Below are 21,509 nucleotides of genomic sequence, written 5' to 3'. Positions count from 1 at the left end.
GAGGATAGATGCTTTTAAAAGTAATTTGCGGAAGAATGCTGAAGGTGAGATGGTTAGTTCGAATCACGAATGAAGGTATAATGGACTGAATTGGTGAGAGCAGATCGATTCGGCTAAATTTGATGAGAAGAGATAGAATGAATGATACAGCACGTCTTTAGACACCCAGGACTTGTTCAGTTAGTTTTTGAGGTAGGTGTAGGATATAAGAACGGTAGAGATAGAAAATGGCATGAATATGATTGACAGATTGGTGTAGATGTAGGAAGTAATAGTTACGTAGAAATGAAAAGGTTAACAAAGGACAGATGGTATAGAGATCTGCGTCAAACCAGTCTAGGGACTGATTGCCCAAACAACAACAACAACAACATTCATTATTATTATTATTATTATTATTATTATTATTATTATTATTATTATTATTATTATTATTATTATTATTATTATTATTTGTTGTCGGTTCACCCACTTTGGGATACGATAGATCAATCAATGGTTAGTGAGTCGTGCTTTCCTGTCCTCCCAGTATTTTTTCATCCTCTCAGATCCTGTCTTCCTCTCTTCGTCAGAAACCCTCTATACTGGTTTGGGCTTCACCTTGTTCTGAAACCTCCTTATACACTGACTGACAGAGCAAATGCAACACCAAGAAGGAGTGGTTCGAAAGGGATGAAAGTTGGGGAAAAAGCAGAGACGGCACGGACGAATAATTGATGTTTATTTCAAACCGATATGCAGGTTACACAATGCGCACGGCATCGACTCAGTAGGATGTAGGACCACCGCGAGCGGCGATGCACGCAGAAACACGTCGAGGTACAGAGTCAATAAGAGTGCGGATGGTGTCCTGAGGAATGGTTCTCCATTCTCTGTCAACCATTTGCCACAGTTGGTCGTCCGTACGAGGCTGGGGCAGAGTTTGCAAACGGCGTCCAATGAGATCCCACACGTGTTCGATTGGTGAGAGATCCGGAGAGTACGCTGGCCACGGAAGCATCTGTACACCTCGTAGAGCCTGTTGGGAGATGCGAGCAGTGTGTGGGCGGGCATTATCCTGCTGAAACAGAGCATTGGGCAGCTGCACGTAGCGGTGGGCATTTAACGTGCCTTGAATACGCACTAGAGGTGACGTGGAATCATACGCAATAGCGCCCCAAACCATGATGCCGCGTTGTCTAGCGGTAGGGCGCTCCACAGTTACTGCCGGATTTGACCTTTCTCCACGCCGACGCCACACTCGTCTGCGGTGACTATCACTGACAGAACAGAAGCGTGACTCATCGGAGAACACGACGTTCCGCCATTCCCTCATCCAAGTCGCTCTAGCCCGGCTAGCCTGGCACCATGCCAGGCGTGCACGTCTATGCTGTGGAGTCAATGGTAGTCTTCTGAGCGGACGCCGGGAGTGCAGGCCTCCTTCAACCAATCGACGGGAAATTGTTCTGGTCGATATTGGAACAGCCAGGGTGTCTTGCACATGCTGAAGAATGGCGGTTGACGTGGCGTGCGGGGCTGCCACCGCTTGGCGGCGGATGCGCCGATCCTCGCGTGCTGACGTCACTCGGGCTGCGCCTGGACCCCTCGCACGTGCCACATGTCCCTGCGCCAACCATCTTCGCCACAGGCGCTGCACCGTGGACACATCCCTATGGGTATCGGCTGCGATTTGACGAAGCGACCAACCTGCCCTTCTCAGCCCGATCACCATACCCCTCGTAAAGTCGTTTGTCTGCTGGAAATGCCTCCGTTGACGGCGGCCTGGCATTCTTAGCTATACACGTGTCCTGTGGCACACGACAACACGTTCTACAATGACTGTCGGCTGAGAAATCACGGTACGAAGTGGGCCATTCGCCAACCCCGTGTCCCATTTATCGTTCGCTACGTGCGCAGCACAGCGGCGCATTTCACATCATGAGCTTACCTCAGTGACGTCAGTCTACCCTGCAATTGGCATAAAGTTCTGACCACTCCTTCTTAGTGTTGCATTTGCTCTGTCAGTCAGTGTATTTTCGATGGTTATTTTCTTCGTGGATCCATCTACAAGCATCTCTTCTTTAGTTTGGAACTCTCGTAGGTCCTTCATAGTTTCCTTAAACCAGTTCTTCTTAGTTTTCTTACTGCGGAAATAGTCGAAGATTCGTTTAGTTATACTTTTCGTGTCCATTCTTAGGATATATCCATAGAAGTCAATTCTTCTTTTCCTTATTGTGTAGGTAATCCTTTCTTATTTCCTATACGCTGTCTCATTGCTCATATGAAAGTTCGTTATAATGTAATTTGTGGCCAGAATTTTTCGTAATATTCCCCTTTTCTTGATCTCAATTTTTTCATTGGACTATATGTAGCTATAGACAGCTTTTCTGCAGCATAAAGGGCTTCAGGCTTGACTACTATATTATATGTCTGATCTTGGAATTCCAGGAGAGTGTTTTTGTTATAGGCGTCTTTCGTAAGCTGGAAGGCTGTTTCAATTTTGGTTCGTCGAGATTCTATTGCTTTCTTCTCATGTCCATTCCAACTGATCATTCACTAAGGTAATTGAAATCCCTGAAATCTTCTCTGCTTGCTTCAGCAGTTCGATATTATTATTATAACCCATCATAATTCAGCTACCAAGGAAGAAGAGAGACTTAATGCTCGCAAGAAGGAAAAGCAAGACCATCCTTAACTCCAAAGTTATTGGACCAACTGAAGGAGGGAAGGTACTTGTCATGGAGCAACTGTCCCCTTACATGGCTAATCTTCGCTGGGAGGCATGGAGACAGGCGGATATCAAAGGATGGAAGTACGTATGAGTGAAGCAGGGAAAGCTGTTCGCTAGAAAGGAAGAGAAAACTACTCCGGTAAGAATTCTTTCAAAAAAAGACATTGAAAAAATCCAGTAACTGGCTGAAAGTATCAATATTTAATTTTACTCTAGTGTATCTCAAATTTAGTTATGGATGTCAGTTATATTGATAGTTGTAGTTTATTACTAGATTCAAAGGTATACAATAATTGTGATGAATGGCTACAGGTGACAAAGAAACAAGAAAGTGAAATGTCTCTACTTCATATGAATATAAGATCAATTACAAAATATTGGGATCAGATGATTATAATATTAAGACACAGCAGGCCACTGGTAGATGTACTAATATTCAGTGAAATAAATGTAAATAATGAAATGGAAACTGAGCAGTATGAGTTAGAAGGATATAGTATGCATTATTCAATAAGAAATATTTCTAGGGGTGGAGGAATAGTAATTTTTGTCAAGGAAGGGTTCGTATTTAAAGAAAAGAAATGTATAACAAATCAGTTTGAAAATTTATCAGGGGAAGTTTGCATTAATGGAACACTATATGGGATCATTATGTCAGTATACAGACCACCTGACTATAATCCAAAGGATTTTGTGGAGGAGTTAGATCTTCATTTACACAGTATGAATGCCAGAAACTTAATAATTATTGGGGACATGAACATAGATATTCTGAAAGAAAGTAGAGTCACATCTTGTACAATAATGTGCTAGAAGATCATCAGTTAGTTCATTGCATTAACAAGTTCACAAGGGAATAATATGTAAATGGAAAACTAACACAGTCCTGCATCGACCATGCATTGATTAGGAGTGGGAAAAATGTAAGAGATTCTTCTGTAATTCAGACTAAAGTTTCTGATCATTATATAATAACTGTACAGATATCACATGATACTACGTGTAATAAATATGTTCCAAGTGAAAAGGTTATAGATAACATACAGGAAAGGGTGAGTAAATCCATGTTAAGAACAGAAATAGAAATTATTGGAAAAGAAATAAATGAGAATATGAGTTCAGATGATATATACATGAAGATTTGCAATGCAGTTAACAAGGCAACTAATGAAACGAAGGATACAAAAAACCAGAAGAGAAGGAAAGAGACTCAACCGTGGCTGACGGGTGCTATAATAGAAAAATCAAAGAAAGGGACAGACTTTTCAAAAGATGGAAAAATGCATCAAATTTAAATCCAGAAAATAAGGAAAATTTAAGGAGGTTATATAAAAGAATAAGGAATGATATAATAGCTGATATTCATAAAGCAAAAAGAAATTATTACAGATTGCAGTTTGAAAGTTGTAGAGGGGACATGAAGAAAACTTGGGAAGTATTAAATGATGTGATAAAGACTAAAAAGAAATGGACAATAGAAGAAACGGTAAGACATTATTTAGGAAGGCAACACTCACTAGAAAATATAGTTGATAACTTTTCAAAAACATTTTCAGAACAGCTAGACAAGGTGGTACATGAATGTAGGGTACAACGTAGACCATTGCCTAATACAGAGAGACTTTCATCATTTTACCTACCACTAGCTAGTACAGCAGATATAGCAAACATAATTGAAGGAATGGACATAAATAAATCACCAGGCATGGATAAATTAACAGTTAAACATCTGAAAGATAACATAGATATAATAACACCAGTAATACAGAAGCTAGTCAATAAAATAACAGAGACAGGTATTTTCCCAAAGGATCTGAAGACTGCCATAGTGAGACCCATTTACAAGCAAGGTTCACATTTACAGTATGAATACTATAGACAGATATCTATTCTTCAAACTATAGGTAAAGTAGTTGAAAGATATATTGCTGATCACCTAATCTCATATTTAGAAAAATTTAAAATAATTGATGAACATCAATTTGCTTATCAAAAACACAAGGGTACAAGTAATCTTCTTGAGGAATTCTCCAGTTTGATCAATGGGAAGCTAAATCAAGGTATGCACATTTTAGCTATGTTTATTGATTTCTCAAAGGCATTTGATTCAATTTCCCATGAAAAAATTATTGCAGCCTTAAGCAAAATTGTGGTAAGAGGAACACCACTAAAAGTTTTTGAAAGTTACCTGACTGACCGAACGTATAGGGTAAAAATTGATAATATATATGGAGAAATAACTTCTATTAAAAGAGGTGTTCCACAAGGAAGTATCCTAGGACCCATTTTGTATATTATTTTTGTCAATGATATAAGCTCATGTTTTAAAAACTGTAAATATTTCATGTATGCAGATGATAAACTAATTGTATCAGTACATAAAAACCCAAAAGTGGCAGAGAAGCATTTACAAATGGAGTACAACTACTTTCAAGAATGGTGCCATGATAAGGGTCTAATGATTAACACTTCAAAAACAAAAGTCTTGTACATTACTACGCCAAAAATGCAAAGAGAAAACATTAAAATAACAGGCCATTCAGTTCAGTGCATTCATGATGGTGAACAAAAATTATGCAATTGTGACTATGTAATAGAGGAAGTTGATAACATGAAATATTTAGGTATAATAATAGATAGATATTTTTCATGGAAGCAACATATTAATAAGTTGTGTGAAAGACTGAGGCTAAGCTTGTTCAAAATGCAAATGGTTAAGTATGTAATACCTCATGATAGCTTAAAAATGGTTTATCATTCACTTGTTGAGTCACTTATATCATATGGTGTAAGTGTATGGGGATCAGCTTCTATCACAGACATAAACATGGTAAAAATGTTACAAAATCGTATTGTCAAAGCATTCTTTTGGTATGAAAACGGAGGAATATTTAGCTTAAGTGAGGATATGTTAACAGGGATGTACCAGAAGGAAAGGTTCTTGAGAGTTAAAGAACTTTATATGTACAACATAATTAAAGAAAATTACTGGAAGCTTCAATATAGAATTGTAAATGAACATACACATGGAACAAGACTGAGGCATAAAAGTTATTTTCAGGTCATGAGGTACTACAACAAATATGGATCCAGAACACTGCAAGTGTAGTTCCTAAATTTTTGAACAAGTTGCCCTCAGAATTGACACACTTGAAAACCAAATATCAACTAAAAAAACATGTGAAACTATGGATCATAGATAATAAAATTACAGTTTAAATATTTGTTCATGAATGAAAAATGTACCAAAGACTTATCTATTTTGAGTAATACTTTCAGGGATTAAGAAAAACTCACACCACAGGTCAAAATTACAATGCTAATGTAAATATACATATACATATACATACCTTATTAATGTTGCAAACAGTAAGGATTGCAACATTGTATACAAATGTGAAACAACTACACCGGCAGATAAGCACATCAAGTGCTTTGCAGGTGTAAATAATTGCAAATATAATGTATAATATCTTACCGCATATTTGCAAATGTATTTTAGATAAGTTATAAATAAATAAATAAATAAATAAATAAATAAATAAATAAATAAATAAATAAATAAATAAATAAATAAATAAATAAAAAATAAACAAATAAATTATTATTATTATTATTATTATTATTATTATTATTATTATTATTATTATTATTATTATTATTATTATTATTATTATTATTATTATTATATCATGAAATATATCATCTTTCTTGTATTTTTTCAAGTTGTCAACATCATACTGCTTACTCTATTAGTGTTATATTTGTTTGTTTATGTTTTGTGGTCAGTAATACATAATTCAGTAGACTTGCTGTACTGAAATATCCCTCGAAAGAAGTGACTGAAAGCTGCCCGTTTTCACTATCGATATAAGGAATGCCGTCTAAAAATTACTATGATATAGATTTTTGCACTTTTCTACATTTATAAAGAGACTTGGAAGTCCCCAGCGATCACTAGCAAATCGTCGGCGTACCTCGAAATACCGCTATGTGACAATGTCGTCTGAGAAATACTGATCCTCAGTACATTTATCACTTAGAAAGGAAATTCGTTGACATAGTTGGTGCAGTACTGCACCTTACATGACAGATCATTTTTGATCAGAGTTCTGAGCTGAAATTGTATTACACAGCGGTTTCTCTAGGCGCAACGACGAAATGTTGTAAGCGGGCGGCTCTTATGCGTGTCGATCTAATTCCAATCTAGGACTACTGTACCTAGCTCATCCACAAGGCAGTAACGTCGAGTGGGTGGCCTGTTCGACAACCAGCAGGAGACAGCTATGTTTTGAAGATGGTGTCCTAACTGCAAGCTTTTCTGAACACAGGAGTCTTAGTTGCTGAGGTCGCCCCTAGCTTCTCACGAATATATCCATGGTTATAATCCCGTTAAAGGGATAAATCAATCAATCAATCAATCAATCAATCAATCAATCATACACACTTACTAGATAGGCTACACAGTATTGCTGATCCAAATATACCAATCCTGTATGTAAGGTTACAACAACAACAACACAACAAAAACTTGTTTACGTAGGAATTTTACATAACAAGTACCGTTAGTCCGTTATTATCAACTGATTCCTCCCCTACTCACCTATTCCAAGGCGCAACAATTTTCCCCTCATCGACTTAGTCTCGCGCCAAACCCCTCCAGGAACAGCAGACTTAGTTTGCCATTGTCGCCCGAAGAGTTACTGAAAACCTTAAAGAAACATTCACTTTTTGTTATTTAAATTTAAAAATAGCCGATAATTTCTTCGATTAGTTTGCTTAGAATAGGTTCTTCTATCACCTGGTTCATGAACGTTCCATACTGAATTACACACTGTACATAATTATATGCAGTTCCTCTTCCTTGTATCTGGTAACAAAGAAGTACGGAACGCCAATTCTAATATTGTGAATAATAATAACGTCCGCCTTTGTGGCGTAGTGGTTAGTGTGAATCGCTGCCACAACCGGAAGCTCAAATTCGATTCCCGGCTCTGCCATGAAATTTGAAAAGTGGTAACGAAGGCTGTAACGGGGTCCACTCAGCCTCAGGAGGTCAGATGAGTAGAGGATGGTCCGATTCACTCCTCATCCACCCTCGGAGTGATTTTCCTTGGTTTCCCACTTCTCCAGGCAAATGACGTGATGGTACCTAACTTAAGGCCATGGCCGCTTATTTCCCTCTTCCTTGACTATCCTTTCCAATATTCCAATTCCCACAAGGCCCCTGTTCAAGATAGCAGGTGAGCACGCCTGGTCGAGGTACTTGTCCTCCACCCCAGTTGTGTCCCTGATCAAATTTCTCACGCTCCAGGACACTGCCTTTGATGCGGTGGAGATGGGATCCCTCGCAAAATCCTAGGGAAAATCCAACCCTGGATGCTAAACTGATTAATAATAATAATAATAATAATAATAATAATAATAATAATAATAATAATAATAATAATAATAATAATAATAATAGAATGTGGATTAAGAGGAGAACAGCGGACCTCTACTCCTTCACCGACAGGTTTACTGATGCCGTACGGAAAAGGCGCCTTAATTTCTATGGCCATATCTACAGAATGAACAACGACAGACTAACTAAAAGATTATTCAAAGTAATCAACTCAAAGAAGGTCAAAATAAAATGGCTAGAAGAAACTAAGGCGGACCTCCAAGAAATAAATATCACAGATGACATCATGGAAAATCGTGGAGCTTTTAGAATAAAAGTAGCCAATCACAAATTTAGGGAGAAACCAAAAAAGACAACTGGTAGGAAGTGGTCGACAGAACGCAAGATGCAACACAGTGCATTCATGAAGAGATTTTGGGAGGATAAGAAGGCACAAACCATTAAACCAACTAACAAGTTCAAACGCGCTCTATGAATGGGCATAACGAAGAAAGAAGAAGAAGAAGAAGAATTCGGCCTCAGCTACCGTGTGCAGACATGACATTTCAATTTGACGCGAAGTAGCTGTCCGCTCGTCAATTTCGACGTTCCGTTTTACTCTAGACCTACTAGGTGGCAGAATAAATCAAATCTCTCTTGGTCGTCTATGGCTGAGTTTTAATGACATTTTTTCGCGTGAACACCGAATGTGTCACGAAAGATCATTTGCATGCCTACATTGTACGACATGGAGTGTCGCATGGACTTATTTCTGCCCTTCAAAGAATCCGACTACCTCTCCCGGGTTTGAACCTGCTCTGGTGGGATCCGGAGGCCGACATTCTACCGCTGATCCATAGATGCAGATGCATTAATAATAATAATAATAATAATAAAAATAATAATAATAATAATAATAATAATAATAATCGTATAGCTTCAGTTCAGTTTGCAGGTACTTTGATTTGACTCACATTGCTTGCCTCTTCGAGTGATCCGAAGGACTCTACACTTAATATTCTTACTAAAATATTGATTAAATGCCGTGTGGCCTCCGGACAGGCCTGGTACAAGTGTTTTGATTTGACGCACGTAGGCGACCTGGGCGTGATGAGGAGGAAATGATGATGAAGACGGCGCATACACCCAGTCCCTGTGCCAGCGGAATTAACCAATTATGGTTAAAATTTCCGACCCTGCCGGGAATCGAAAGCGGGTCTCCTGTGACCAAAGGCCAACACACTAACCATTTAGCCATGGAGCCGGACTAGTGAAATTGTGTCCTCATCCAGAGGTGGTTCAGCTCTTTTCAGGCACACCCCCAATGGTGGTGAACTGCATGACCATTTCAACCAAATACCAGCACTCCTGACATTCTTAAATTTCTGCCTGTACTGGGAATCTAACCCGGACGCCCGAGAACGACAACTAATGACACTAGCCGTTCCGGTACAGATATTGCACCTCACTTCATAACTTGACAATGCAAACTGCGGCAAAATTTAGATGTTTCAGATATTTATGTTTTATTATTAAGAATATTGATAAAATTTAAGTTCGATTTTCTTTGTTTCTTTTCTCATTTGCCATAGAGACGGTCTTCTGGAAGTCATGTAGATCGTCAACATACTTCGTTTCTTTGCTAATAAAGAATATTTCTTCCTGTTGTACATCGAGATAAGTTTCTGACAGATTTATCGAGGATAGCTGTAAAAAATGTAAAACCAAAGGCATACTTAGCAGACTTTATTTCTGCGTAGTGCTATTTCCAAACTTCTATTAACAAGACCAGCAGACGACGTTGAAATTTTTCAGAAATGAGATATTTGGGAGTTTCTTCTTTCCCTGGACTCGAACACTGCTAAATAGATTGTAGGTTTAATTCTGATATAAGAAACATAAATTACATAGAATGCTCAGTCTTTTTATTATAGAGTGAAAACAAATACAAATAATTTTGAGATTAAATCATAATACTTTTATGAAAATCAGTATCTTCAGTGTTGAATGAGGAAGTTAGTTGAAGGCCACCTCATGAGCACAGACTTGGATGGCGGGGTTGAAAACGAGATCAGATGGACAGGTGAAGATTGTGCCTTTCCCTGTGTTCAGGTCACACTTGACGAACTTATGTACGTCTTGAGGGTAGGGCAAGTGCCACCTGTCAGATCTGGCGGCTGCGCACAAGTTTGATGGATCAGGCTGGTGGTTGTCATTATCACTATCATTGTGGTGATGGTCGTTATTATGGTCTTCATGATGGTGGGGGTGATCATTGTTATGATCATCATGATGGTGGTGATGATCCCAGGCATCATTGTGGTGGTTATGGTGGTCCCAGTCGTGGTCATGATGGCCATGGGGTTGATGTTTGCCTACTTCTTGAGCATCCTCAGAGTTTACAACTGGGGTGTCGACATCCTTCTTCTCTTCTGAAACTTGTGCTTGCTGTTCATCAGGGAAGGCCGTAGCCAAAGCAAGAAGTACACACAGAACTACAAGACCTGGAACAGATATAGATCAGACGTTTACGTTAATTCTTCTTTGCATTTGGATCCTCTACCAATTTTTCTATATGTAATGTTAGGTACCTAAAGAAAAATTCATATTCTGATAATTTTATATAAATGTGATCGTGTTGTAAATAATACAACGTTCTGTTTTAGATGTTTTATTTTTCTAGTGATTCAACGTCGCACTATGGCACTGAAGGTTTTTGGGGAAGTTCGTAGATGCAGTGTGGGTCTCGGCCCATAAGCGGCCACGGCTGGTCCGTGGTCCAACAGCTCTGCACTCTGACAATCCAACCGATCAGAGGAGGGGTGGCCACGGTTCTACCGTGGCTCTACGCCTCTGTATTCGAGAGACGGGTGAGGGCTGGACCTCACACCTGGCCCCCACCGTCGGCTGTCCTGAGAATGGTTTACCGTGGCTTTCCAATCTCCTGCACTAAGGCGAATGCCAGGACAGTTCCTAATATAAGCCACGGCCGCCAACTCCCTCACCTTCTCCGAGCATCTCCTTCATAGTAAAAACAATCTCAGGCCTATCGGCGGTGCAATAATAACCCACCATCTGCCGAATGCGAGCTTACAGCTTCGCTTGGTCTTATAATACAATGTAAAGCTTGTAGTAAATAATCGTACCGACCAGTCTACTGTAAATAGCAGTGTTGAGGTACGGAAATATTTAAGTTATCTGTAAATTTCTCTACGATTGCGTTACATAATAACGTATAATTTCACGCATTTTATATCTTACTTTCATAAGTTAATTAATTTTTACTACTTTATTTTTCGCTATTGTGAAATTCTTATTTAGCATTATCACTAAGATTATTCATAGTAATAATAATTATTATAGTTAATGTATGATGTGCGTGTATCTCGTGAACAACGAACAAATGTTTAGGTAGCTGGGTGGCATAACAAATTCTAGAAATTATTTTCTGTGTAATATCCTTCTATCTTGAAGATTGTTAGACAAGGTAGGAAAGGAACAAACCGCCTCTGTGGTATAGTGGTTAGTGAGGTTAGCTGCCAATCACTGAATCCCCGGTTCCATTCCCTGCTCTGCCACAACATACGATAAGTGGTATGAGGATTGGAATTGGGTCCACTCAGCCTCGGCAGGTAAAATGAACAGAGGGGTTCGATTCCCACCTTCAACCATCGTTGAAGTGGTTTTCCGTGTCCGCTTCCTGCCCTCGTCCTTGCATACGCCTTCCAGTCTTTTCATTCCCCCTGTTCAGCATAATAGATGAGGCTACCCGAGGAAAGTACTGGTTCTACTCCCCAGTTGTATCCACTACCAAATGTTTGACACTCCAGAACAATACCCCTGAGGTGGTAGAGGCGGGATACCTCGCTTAGTCCAGAGGAGAAACATATCCTGGTTGGTAAACTGACTAAATAAGAAAACGGAAAAGAAACGACAGGATAGTGTACGCCTGCTTGGAGTATCAAGGCCTCTGCTGAAAAATAAATACATCTAGAACCAGATGCGAATCGTGTCCATTGGAAGAAGGTACAAATCCGACAAGGCCAGAGGACGATTGGATGTTTACTTAAGGGCAGTGGCCCTGAAGATCAAACCCCGCGAGGGTGCGGCTGAGCTGGCAGTAGCTATTGAGACACAAATACCTGTGTAGTTATGTCGCTCATTACTTCCCTTTCAATTAATATTTGGGGTATATCACCAAAGTTAGCATAGTAATAGCCATAAAGTCATTACCGACATGCAGTAATCCGAAAAGATCAAAGGCTGATAAGTGAGGTCCAAGGGTCAGGTACACGTACGTCTGCTAACCAAATATTTTTTCCAAAAATATGGGATCGAAACTGCAGCTTATCGAAAACTTGGAGTCCAACAAGAGAGTGTTGATGGGAAATCTGGAAGGAAGTAGACTAGCCCAAATAAGAGGAAACAGTGTCGAACTCTGTTGTACAGTACATCCCATGTCACCAAAATTGAGTGAGTAGTCTGTGTTGTACTAGTAGTATGGCAGTAATTTTGCATTCGAAAGATGGCGGGTTCTAACCTCATTGCTTACGGCCCAGTAGATAACTTCCGTGGTTTCACATTTTTCACACAAGAATGCCACGAGGGCCACAGTAGCTACTTTACACTGTAACTACTTTCACATTCTAGTAAGAACTACCAGTGTTATCACGTAGCTCAGTTACTTGCAAAAAGTAACACGAATTCCTTGACGGTAGTATTGAATGAAACATCAGAGAATGTAAAGTCGTCTTTGAAGAAAGCAACCTTAGTAATCCTGAGCTCATTTAGATCCAGGCACTTACCTCTCATGATGAAGATGAACTCAGTCAACTGTCTATAGTAACACTGAATTAATGAGCTAATATATACACAGAATGTTATCAAATTATCACATTATCTTGTCATCAACAGCAGAATCCTGTCAAGATCTGAACAAGATATGTTCTTGTCAGTCTCATTGACATCCTTGAGTGGTTTTTATTTCCAAGTCATTTCATTTGGATGATAAGATTTCTCATTTTATTAATTACGCCTGTAAATTTACCATATTGCACAAGAGAGGCTGAATAATGAAGCCAATTCAAGGATGGTAATGGTTGTGATTGCTGTTTTAAGAGGAAGCTCAAGTTGGCAACCATTCTCTATTAACGCAAATCAGAGGAGGGAAAATAGGAAAGGTTCGACACTTCGGAAAATGAAGGTATAGGCAAAATAAAGGGAGAGGCCACGAAGGGTGTGAAAATGAAAGACTCCCTAGGCGTCGAAAACCTAATACCGCCGAGGTCGTCAGACAAAAAGAGTCGGCCAAGCGAGGTAGGATAGGAAAGATGAAAGTGAGTAGCCTGACAGAATTAAGTGGAAGCAATGACAGACTCTGCTAGGGGAACCGTGGTCGTCAACCCAACTTCTGAATCCCTGGTCCTAATTTTAGTCGCCTCTTACGATAGGCGGGGAACAGCGGGTGTTGTTCTACCGCTCCCAGCCACAGGGGATCAAATTCGAAGATATTCTTCTTCTTCTTCCATTGCCTTTCTTACACCCTGGTGGGTCGCGGGTGAGAGCTACATCACACATATGGACTTGGCTCTATTTTACGACTGGATGGCCTTCTTAAATAAAGCCACGAACCTACTATGCTGGCGTAGCAGGGGGAGAGGTGATACTCCCACGTGTTGCATTCCAGGTGCCGGATAAGGGTGTCCTAACCGGCTTGCCGGCGGACTTGAGGTAAATAAAATACCTCTCACGGACCAAACACACAACCCCTGTGGATGGGGCACGCAGAAGAAGAATACACCCGCGGTATCCCCTGCCTGTCGTAAGAGGCGAGTAAAAGGGGTGACCAAGGGATGATTATATTAGAACCATGAAACTCCTTGTGATTAGTACCACCACGCGGGGAACACCATGGGTCGCTTTTATTCGCGCGTAGTACAGCCATGTTAGGTACCTAAAAGATAGGTTTGTGATTAGTAGCAAACGAGAGCGCGACGGCTTTTACAGTACCTGTGATTAGTAGCACTATATGAGTGACACCATGCAATGACGGAACCCATGGTTCTGGCTTGGCTATGATTAGTACCCACTATACGAGGAACACCACGGGATAGTACGAGTACCTGTGGTTAGTAGTACACTTAGTTGATGAAGACCATAGGTTTGCGTTGTCTGTCAGTGGCGCGGCAATGTACGAAATATATGTGCGAATTTCATTACCTATGAGTAGTACCATAATGTGGAATACCGCGAGCCTACGCTACTCTTGATTAGTACCGCAACATGACAAATACCATGGTTCTACTTTTCTAGCGATAACTACCATTATGAGGGCCGATGACTTGGATTTTGGACTCCTTTCGACTACAAGCATCATCGATTCAATATCGTTCTATAGAAGCAGTCCCTTGGTCAGTAATATTATTGTTTTACGCCAGCTTCTGTTATGTGAGGCACTGTGGGTCTGTTCCACTGATCGTTTTAAATTTATTCATATCCATCCATCCATCCATCCATCCATCCATCCATCCATCCATCCATCCATCCATCCATCCATCCATCCATCCATCCATCCATCCATCCATCCATCCATCCACTCTTCGTTCTCACGTTTAGAATTGTGGTCAGTGGAGGATGTGGGGTTTTATGATTTGTCATTTCATGCGTCACATTTTGTATCATTAGGGGCCGATCACCTGGATGTTAGGCCCCTTTAAACAACAATCAATCAATCAATCAATCAATCAATCAATCAATCAATCAATCAATCAATCAATCAATCAATCAATCAATCAATCAATCAATCAATCAATCAATCAATCAATCAATCAATCAATCAATCAATCAATCAATCAATCAATCAATCAATCAATCAATCAATCAATCAATCAATCAATCAATCAATCTCAAAGCAAATTTGTAGATTTTATGACTGTTTAAATCGCGATCATAGCTAAAGGGCATCCACTTTTACGTGGAAATCGAACCCCATGAACGTGGATATTAATTTCAAAAATTCGCATCTATCGGCTAGGATTCGAACCACGACCGCTTGGCTATCCTAACGTCAACCCAGTGTAGAGGGATGTATTCACTATCCGGTTTTTCTGTGGTGGTTGGACGTATGATGCGTTGTGTTCGAATGAAGAGGTATGTACGGAAACATTCAGCCCCCGAGCTAGAAGAATTAACCAAACCTGACCGGGCTTGGAATCGAACCCGAGATGTGTAATACTAGTTGAACCGTCGAAGTAACTCGTGGGTACTAGAGGGTGAATCGAGGAAAATACACCTTCATACGCTCGAGGGGTTAACTCTGTGGCCGACTACCTCTGTCTCCAAAAAATATTGCTAGTGAATTTACGTCGCACCGTCACAGAAGGTCCTATAGCGACGATGGAATAGGAAAGGCCTAGGAGTTGGAAGGAAGCGGCCGTGGCCTTAATGAAGGTACAGCACCAGCATTTTCCTGGTGTGAAAATGGGAAACCACAGAAAACCATCTTTAGGGCTGCCTAGAGCAGGATTCGAACCCACTCTATGCAAGCTCACAGCCCCAGAAAATAATCAAAGGCTCAACTGTCATTCTGGAATGGGAAGTTGTTATGTTTCTGAACTTCTTCGCCTCATAACGAGGAATTTCATTCTTTTTTATTGCAGTTCTCGGAGAACAGATTTATATGGGAAAAACCATCAAAATATTTGGATAATTCTTTATGTGGATAAATATGATGTACAGGATGACCCAAATGTCTCTAACATCCCACGAGGCAACACTTCACGGAATAATGGAGGTAGAGAGCTAATAATTGATACACATGATTGGCATGACATGGGGTTTTATGGACACCAACAACTAGTGCACATACAGGCCAAAAGATGGTGCTGGACAGCAACACGTAAGCGATGCCGCATGAGACCCGTAAACGATATAAAAGTAGCTTCTCGTGAAGAGGGCGTCGTATGCTCATGCAATCGCGCCGTGTTGTGTACAGTATGAAACGTCATCTGTTGGTCATATTGTGTATATTATATTGCTAAGATTGTCAAATCACACAACATTTTAAAAATCAAAACATGTTTGCACTCTGCACTGATGGTTTAAAATACCAGAAAACTCAGAAAGCAATCTCTTTTTCAAAAATAATTCGGAACGGTTAAGCCTAGATTTTAATTAATGTTATTCAAATGCGTTAAAGTTTAAGTTTACTACCACAAAACAAATTAAGTAGATGTCTTTTAATACATTATGGTAGGGTGGTAGGGCGTATAGTGCAAACTCACATACCTTTTCTCGTTCTTCTCCGCGGGTGGTATTGAAGTGTATGACAAGATTCATCTTCAAAGTATCAGGCGCGAAAGACGTCCGATTATCAGTTAACACAATCTTATAAGAAGAGAAGCTCCTTTCTTCATCACAAGACTTTATTGGTGCATATTTAAATAATGTTAAATCACTGCTGTCGAGTATGCACACATCTTGAAGTGTACTGGTACGCCTCTAAGAACATCATTTTTCTTGCACGCACGATGAAAACCGACATTTCGATTAGGGCTAATTACGTTTTGAAATTTCCGTTTTACACTGTCGCCACTGTGATTGTTGTACTGAAAGTTCAACACTTCTCACAATTTCAATACTTGTATGAATTTCTAAGCTAGCAGATTCTAAACGAGTAATTGTACTCTACATAATTTCAAAGTTCGACTTAATATATCCCAGACTTTCTGGCAAACTGTTGGAAAACATTTCCTGTGCAGTAGTGATAGAAGAAGCATCGTCTTTGTTGAAGCCGCTATGTTGAAGGAGCTAATTCATTAAAAGTCACAACCCGCAGTGGTGCTTTCAAAGACATTTTTTTGACGTTAGATATCAATTTGTCGAATTCAGGAAAATTTCCACGAATTTATTCTGCCACCCTATACAGAGCGTGCCCAAGGCATGAGAGGTGAGACATTCCTGGATAAAACATTCTGAGGCCTTCAGCAGCTTTCACCGTCTACGGAGCAGCATCAGTAACAGAGAGAAGAACATTTCCTGCTGAATTTCATTCTTCCACAAAATTATTTAGTGCATTATCAAACAAACTGCAATCGTTGAATGATTTGCTCTTTCTAAAACTTCTGAGGTCAGCAGATATGTCTTCTGGCGACGATGGGATAGGAAAGGCCTAGGAAGTGGAAGGAAGCGGCCGTGGCCTTAATTAAGGTACAGCCCCGGCATTTGCCTGGTGTGAAAATGGGAAACCACGGAAAACCATCTTCAGGGCTGCCGAGAGTGGGGCTCAAACCTACTATCTCCCGATTACTGGATACTGGCCGCTCTTAAGCGACTGCAGCTATCGATCTCGGTAGCAGAAAATTTATCCCCAGGGCGATCAGCACGGAGTGTTCCAATATTTACATTCAATATATATCTACTTGCAGTGTCAGTCGTCTCGTCAGTATATATCCAAATCTTCTTGTCTGCTACACAGTGTCTTATACGATTTAGTGTATCTTCGTAGCAACTGGATAAATAGCTTTCTCGCAGTATTGATTTTTTAGGAACGGGAAATTCATGAAATGGGGATTGTTCACCTTCTTTAGAGGAAAGTTTGCAGACACCATCATCTCACAAAGCGTCCTTAAAAATCCGAACGTCTATATATCGCTGAAGATGTAACAGTCTTATCGAACATCAATTGCTGCCTATTCTTATCGACGTGTAGCCGTTTGACATTGTAGCTGTGTGTTGCCGTGTTACAGTGTTGTTGCACATTAAAACGCTTTTCAGGCACGACTTTCACTTCACACAACTTGCAAAATAAAACTAAACCGTCTGTACAGAAATATTCTTCTCCAAATTATATAACAAAGCTTCGTAGAAGACTTTTCCTTAGGCACACTGGAATGTGTGCTGGTATAAGATTCACTGTTAACTGACGCTTGTGTAAGTGAAAGGAGGTTGAGGTTCTAATATCTGAACAAAGACAAGTGAGCTCACTTCTGGTATGGGTTTCTCAGGATTATTTCTATCTCTACCTGGGAGACCGGGTTGCCGAGTACAGCGGATGGGATGAAATGTACAGTGACGTCTATGACATTCATTCTATACAAAGGGTGTTCCACTTGTATTAAATGCAGATGTGATATCGAGAAGCAATTTTGTGAACACTACTTCGCATTCGATAAGTTGAAGATGACTTTGCACAGCTACAGCTGTCGTCAAATCGCCGAAATATGATGTTTCTATGAAAATAGCTTGAAGTATGACCTTCTGACAAAAATTTCCAAAAATGTGCATTTATATGACAAATAAAAGTCACTTAATTGGGAAGATACTCACCTCATTCGCAGCAAAGTCCAATCAGGCAAGAAAATAGAGGCAAAGAGAAAAAAGACTTTTACCAAACATCCCAGCCCTATTTATCAGTATACCATACAATGTGATTAAAGGTATTTTGAAAAGTAGAGATTAGTCAGTGAATTATGGAGAACAATGAAGATGAAAACCAGTGCTATTTTAGACCACAGAGTGTCACCAAACCAGATATTCAGTATATGTCAGTTATTTGAAAAGTTCCACGAGCGGAATAAAGGTTAATTTTATTTTTTCCTAATTCTCAGGCATTCCGTTGTAATGGGTGTTACAATTGAACAGTTAAAAAGACGAATTCGGAGAATGAAATAACAATTGATCAAAATCTCATCAATTGCAAAAGATAGCTCTTACTTTTATGTGTGCTATGGGCTATTATTTTCTTTTCCCAGTATTTTACATATTAAAAAATGTGCTGTAATGTATGTTATACGAATGCAACCCACCTGTTGAGGTAGATGGTGAAGACAGCTTGTAGAAACTTGCAAATTTTATTGCAGACCAAAGAAACTCTAAAAAACTAAACATATAATTTTAAAAAAGGGCAATCACTGGTTTTCTTGTTATCTCATTATTTTGAATGTAACGGGAGTTAGTATATAAACACAAATTAAAGTAAAATCGTTTGTTTAAATGAGTAAATTAAGCATTAGAGCTCATCTTAAAACTTAACAACTTAGAAAACTTCTCAAACTCCTTGTATGTCAATAGTTATTTATTACTAAATGCACATTAGAATCATATTTATAATTAGAGATAAACTTAAGGGAGAGAATCTTAATATTGTTGCATATCGTCGCTGCCGGGACAAAATCTCCTATGTGAAATATTTTAGCTTAGAACTTTGGCCGGTAACGTTCTGTCATCTAAGGTGCAATATTGTGTGAATATTGTCAAGGCATTCTCGCTCTTCATAATGTATGTGTTGCGGGTCAGTATATCTCCAAAAATATTTTCACATAGGAGGTTTTGTCCCTGCAACGACGATATTCTATTATTTTTCATTTTGAAATCTCAAAAAACTACACCCAAACATTAATAATAATGATTTTAAAAATATCTTCATCACTGGATATGGCCATTTATAATATGCACTGTTTATATAGTTAAACATACTACTTTGATAGTTTAAAAAACGTACCAGGGTTGCATTTTTCATGGAATACACGTTCTAGAGAAGGCATATTACAGAGTACCGACAGAATAATATTGTTGGCTATACTGTGGGTTCCTGGAATTAGGAATCGGTTATCACAGGCAATGAAAACCATTTGTGGGGACAACCTGGGTGCTAATACTGTTAATATGATTTACTGGCTCACAGTAGCTACAGGGATTGAATAAGGTTGTCATTTTTCACCTTTACTGTTCATTTTAGCCCCTCTGTATGTCCAGTAGCGTAGCAAGGATAGACATTTGAGTGTGTGTGTGGTGGGGGAGGAGGGGTTTTATAGTTACAAAATTATGATATAACATGATGAAGGTGCATGTGTCGTGCGCGCTTGCATGAGTGTCATTATAAGCAGTGGCGAAGCGTGAACTAAGTAAGGGGGTAGACAGAGATTTCTTTTATTTAAACTGTTTTAATCGTATTATTATATGGAATTTTGTTTTCGACGCATACATCTGTAGTCAGTATTATATTAATGACTCTGAAAATAAGACAAACCCTATAACCTATAACCCTACGTGCACTTGCTTTATTTTTAAATATAGACGAAATAGGCCGCGGGAGTTGTCAAATAACAACATACTTTTAGAATAAAAATAGCAATATATTTCATTGTTATGTAGATTTAATAAGAGAAATAAGAAATAAATAGTTGTTCGTACAAGTCACCTTAAACAATATTCTTGTAAATGAGTTTAATCCGCCTGTCCTTCATTTCGGCAAATATATCTATTACTCTCGTCTTGAAGTCAGGCGTCTTGCTAAGATTCCACAGAAATTTCTTCTCTATAGCTAGAGAAATACGTTTCAATTCATTTGAATGCACTCATAGCGCGTTCACTAGAAACTGACTTTAACGGAATATACAGCATCAAGTTAAGCAATTTTTTCCGTATGCGTACTCTGGAGTACCTTATTAAGACTGGTAGCTAATACTTGTTGGGGTTATAATACCACAACTAATATTGGCGGGCAAGAAAATGCACGTACTTGAAGGGTTTTGATGCTGTCATTCATTTATTAGGTGTAAGTTTACTATACTTCGTATTTAAATATTATTAATTTATTTTTAGACTTGTCTTATAATAAAGTAAATTCAAATTAATAACATTAAAAGCATGTCTAAGATGGTAGCCAATAAGAGCACCTTTATAAGAGAGATCCAAATACTAGCCAATGAGAGCAAGAAGAGACGCTGGTAAGTCTGTCTACTGGGCGGAGACATCTCGCTATAGGAAAGTCATAGTTCCACAGTCAGCACCTACAGATAGCGTTAGTGTTGCTCTATCTGAAAGCTTTGAAAATCAAAGGGAAAATACACAGAATGGACAGCGTCTACTTTCGCCTACGTGCTTCGTGTAACTAACGCGAGCCTTAGCATTGCCGAAGTGAGACGAAAACAAGTAAAGCGGGGAATACAATAATGTCACGAATCTGGAAATAATTAATGTTCTAAAAAGTAATTGAATTAACTAGACAATATTTCTTTCACACAATGTTAAGGGTACACGCTGTCTACCCTCTCTCCCCTGACGCTTCGCCACTGATTATAAGGTCATTGGTACAAGTAAATTATGTTCATATTCAGACAGCAGTACACTACAAAATCTTACATTAAAATACAGAACAAGAACAATGTTCAGATTACCATCTTAAATCCAACTTTCGAGGTTTCTTAGAACCGACAGCTGGCCGTTCAACGAAGGAGACGGACGTACTCGTATATATGAGGAGTGTCTGTTAAAAATGTGCTATCTCCAATTTAAGAAAAGAATAGTATTTCGTCCTTGCATCCGGGAGAGAGGAGAGAACCCTGAAGGTGTTTTTCGGCGGTTTCCCATTTTCACACCAGGTAAAAGCTGGGGCTGTTAATTAAATTGACGGCC

At 39.3% G+C, this 21,509-nt stretch overlaps 1 protein-coding gene across 3 annotated transcripts in view; it reads right to left on the bottom strand.

Moving 5' to 3' along the window:
* The window catches only part of LOC136874067 (trigger factor), a 232,565-nt gene extending 219,545 nt beyond the window's left edge, over nucleotides 1–13,020 (bottom strand). Inside the window, exons 1-3 of one of the 3 annotated variants that reach the window (XM_068227693.1) lie at nucleotides 12,899–13,020; nucleotides 10,393–10,597; nucleotides 10,002–10,359 (exon numbers count right to left, since the gene is read on the bottom strand). In XM_068227693.1, coding sequence (XP_068083794.1) covers nucleotides 10,110–10,359; nucleotides 10,393–10,597; nucleotides 12,899–12,905 — 462 coding nt within the window. In that variant the 5' untranslated portion in view covers nucleotides 12,906–13,020 and the 3' untranslated portion in view covers nucleotides 10,002–10,109. Of the gene's footprint in view, nucleotides 1–10,001; nucleotides 10,598–12,898 lie in introns of those variants that run through there. The other 2 variants (XR_011018290.1, XM_067147592.2) reach the window with 2 other exon arrangements.
* Between the last annotated feature and the right edge of the window lie 8,489 nt (nucleotides 13,021–21,509).

Source organism: Anabrus simplex, chromosome 1 (assembly GCF_040414725.1).
Source record: "Anabrus simplex isolate iqAnaSimp1 chromosome 1, ASM4041472v1, whole genome shotgun sequence".
NCBI classification, from domain to species: Eukaryota; Metazoa; Arthropoda; class Insecta; order Orthoptera; family Tettigoniidae; genus Anabrus; species Anabrus simplex.
Note: the sequence above shows the minus strand (reverse complement) of the source record. Positions and strands in the feature narration are given on the sequence as shown.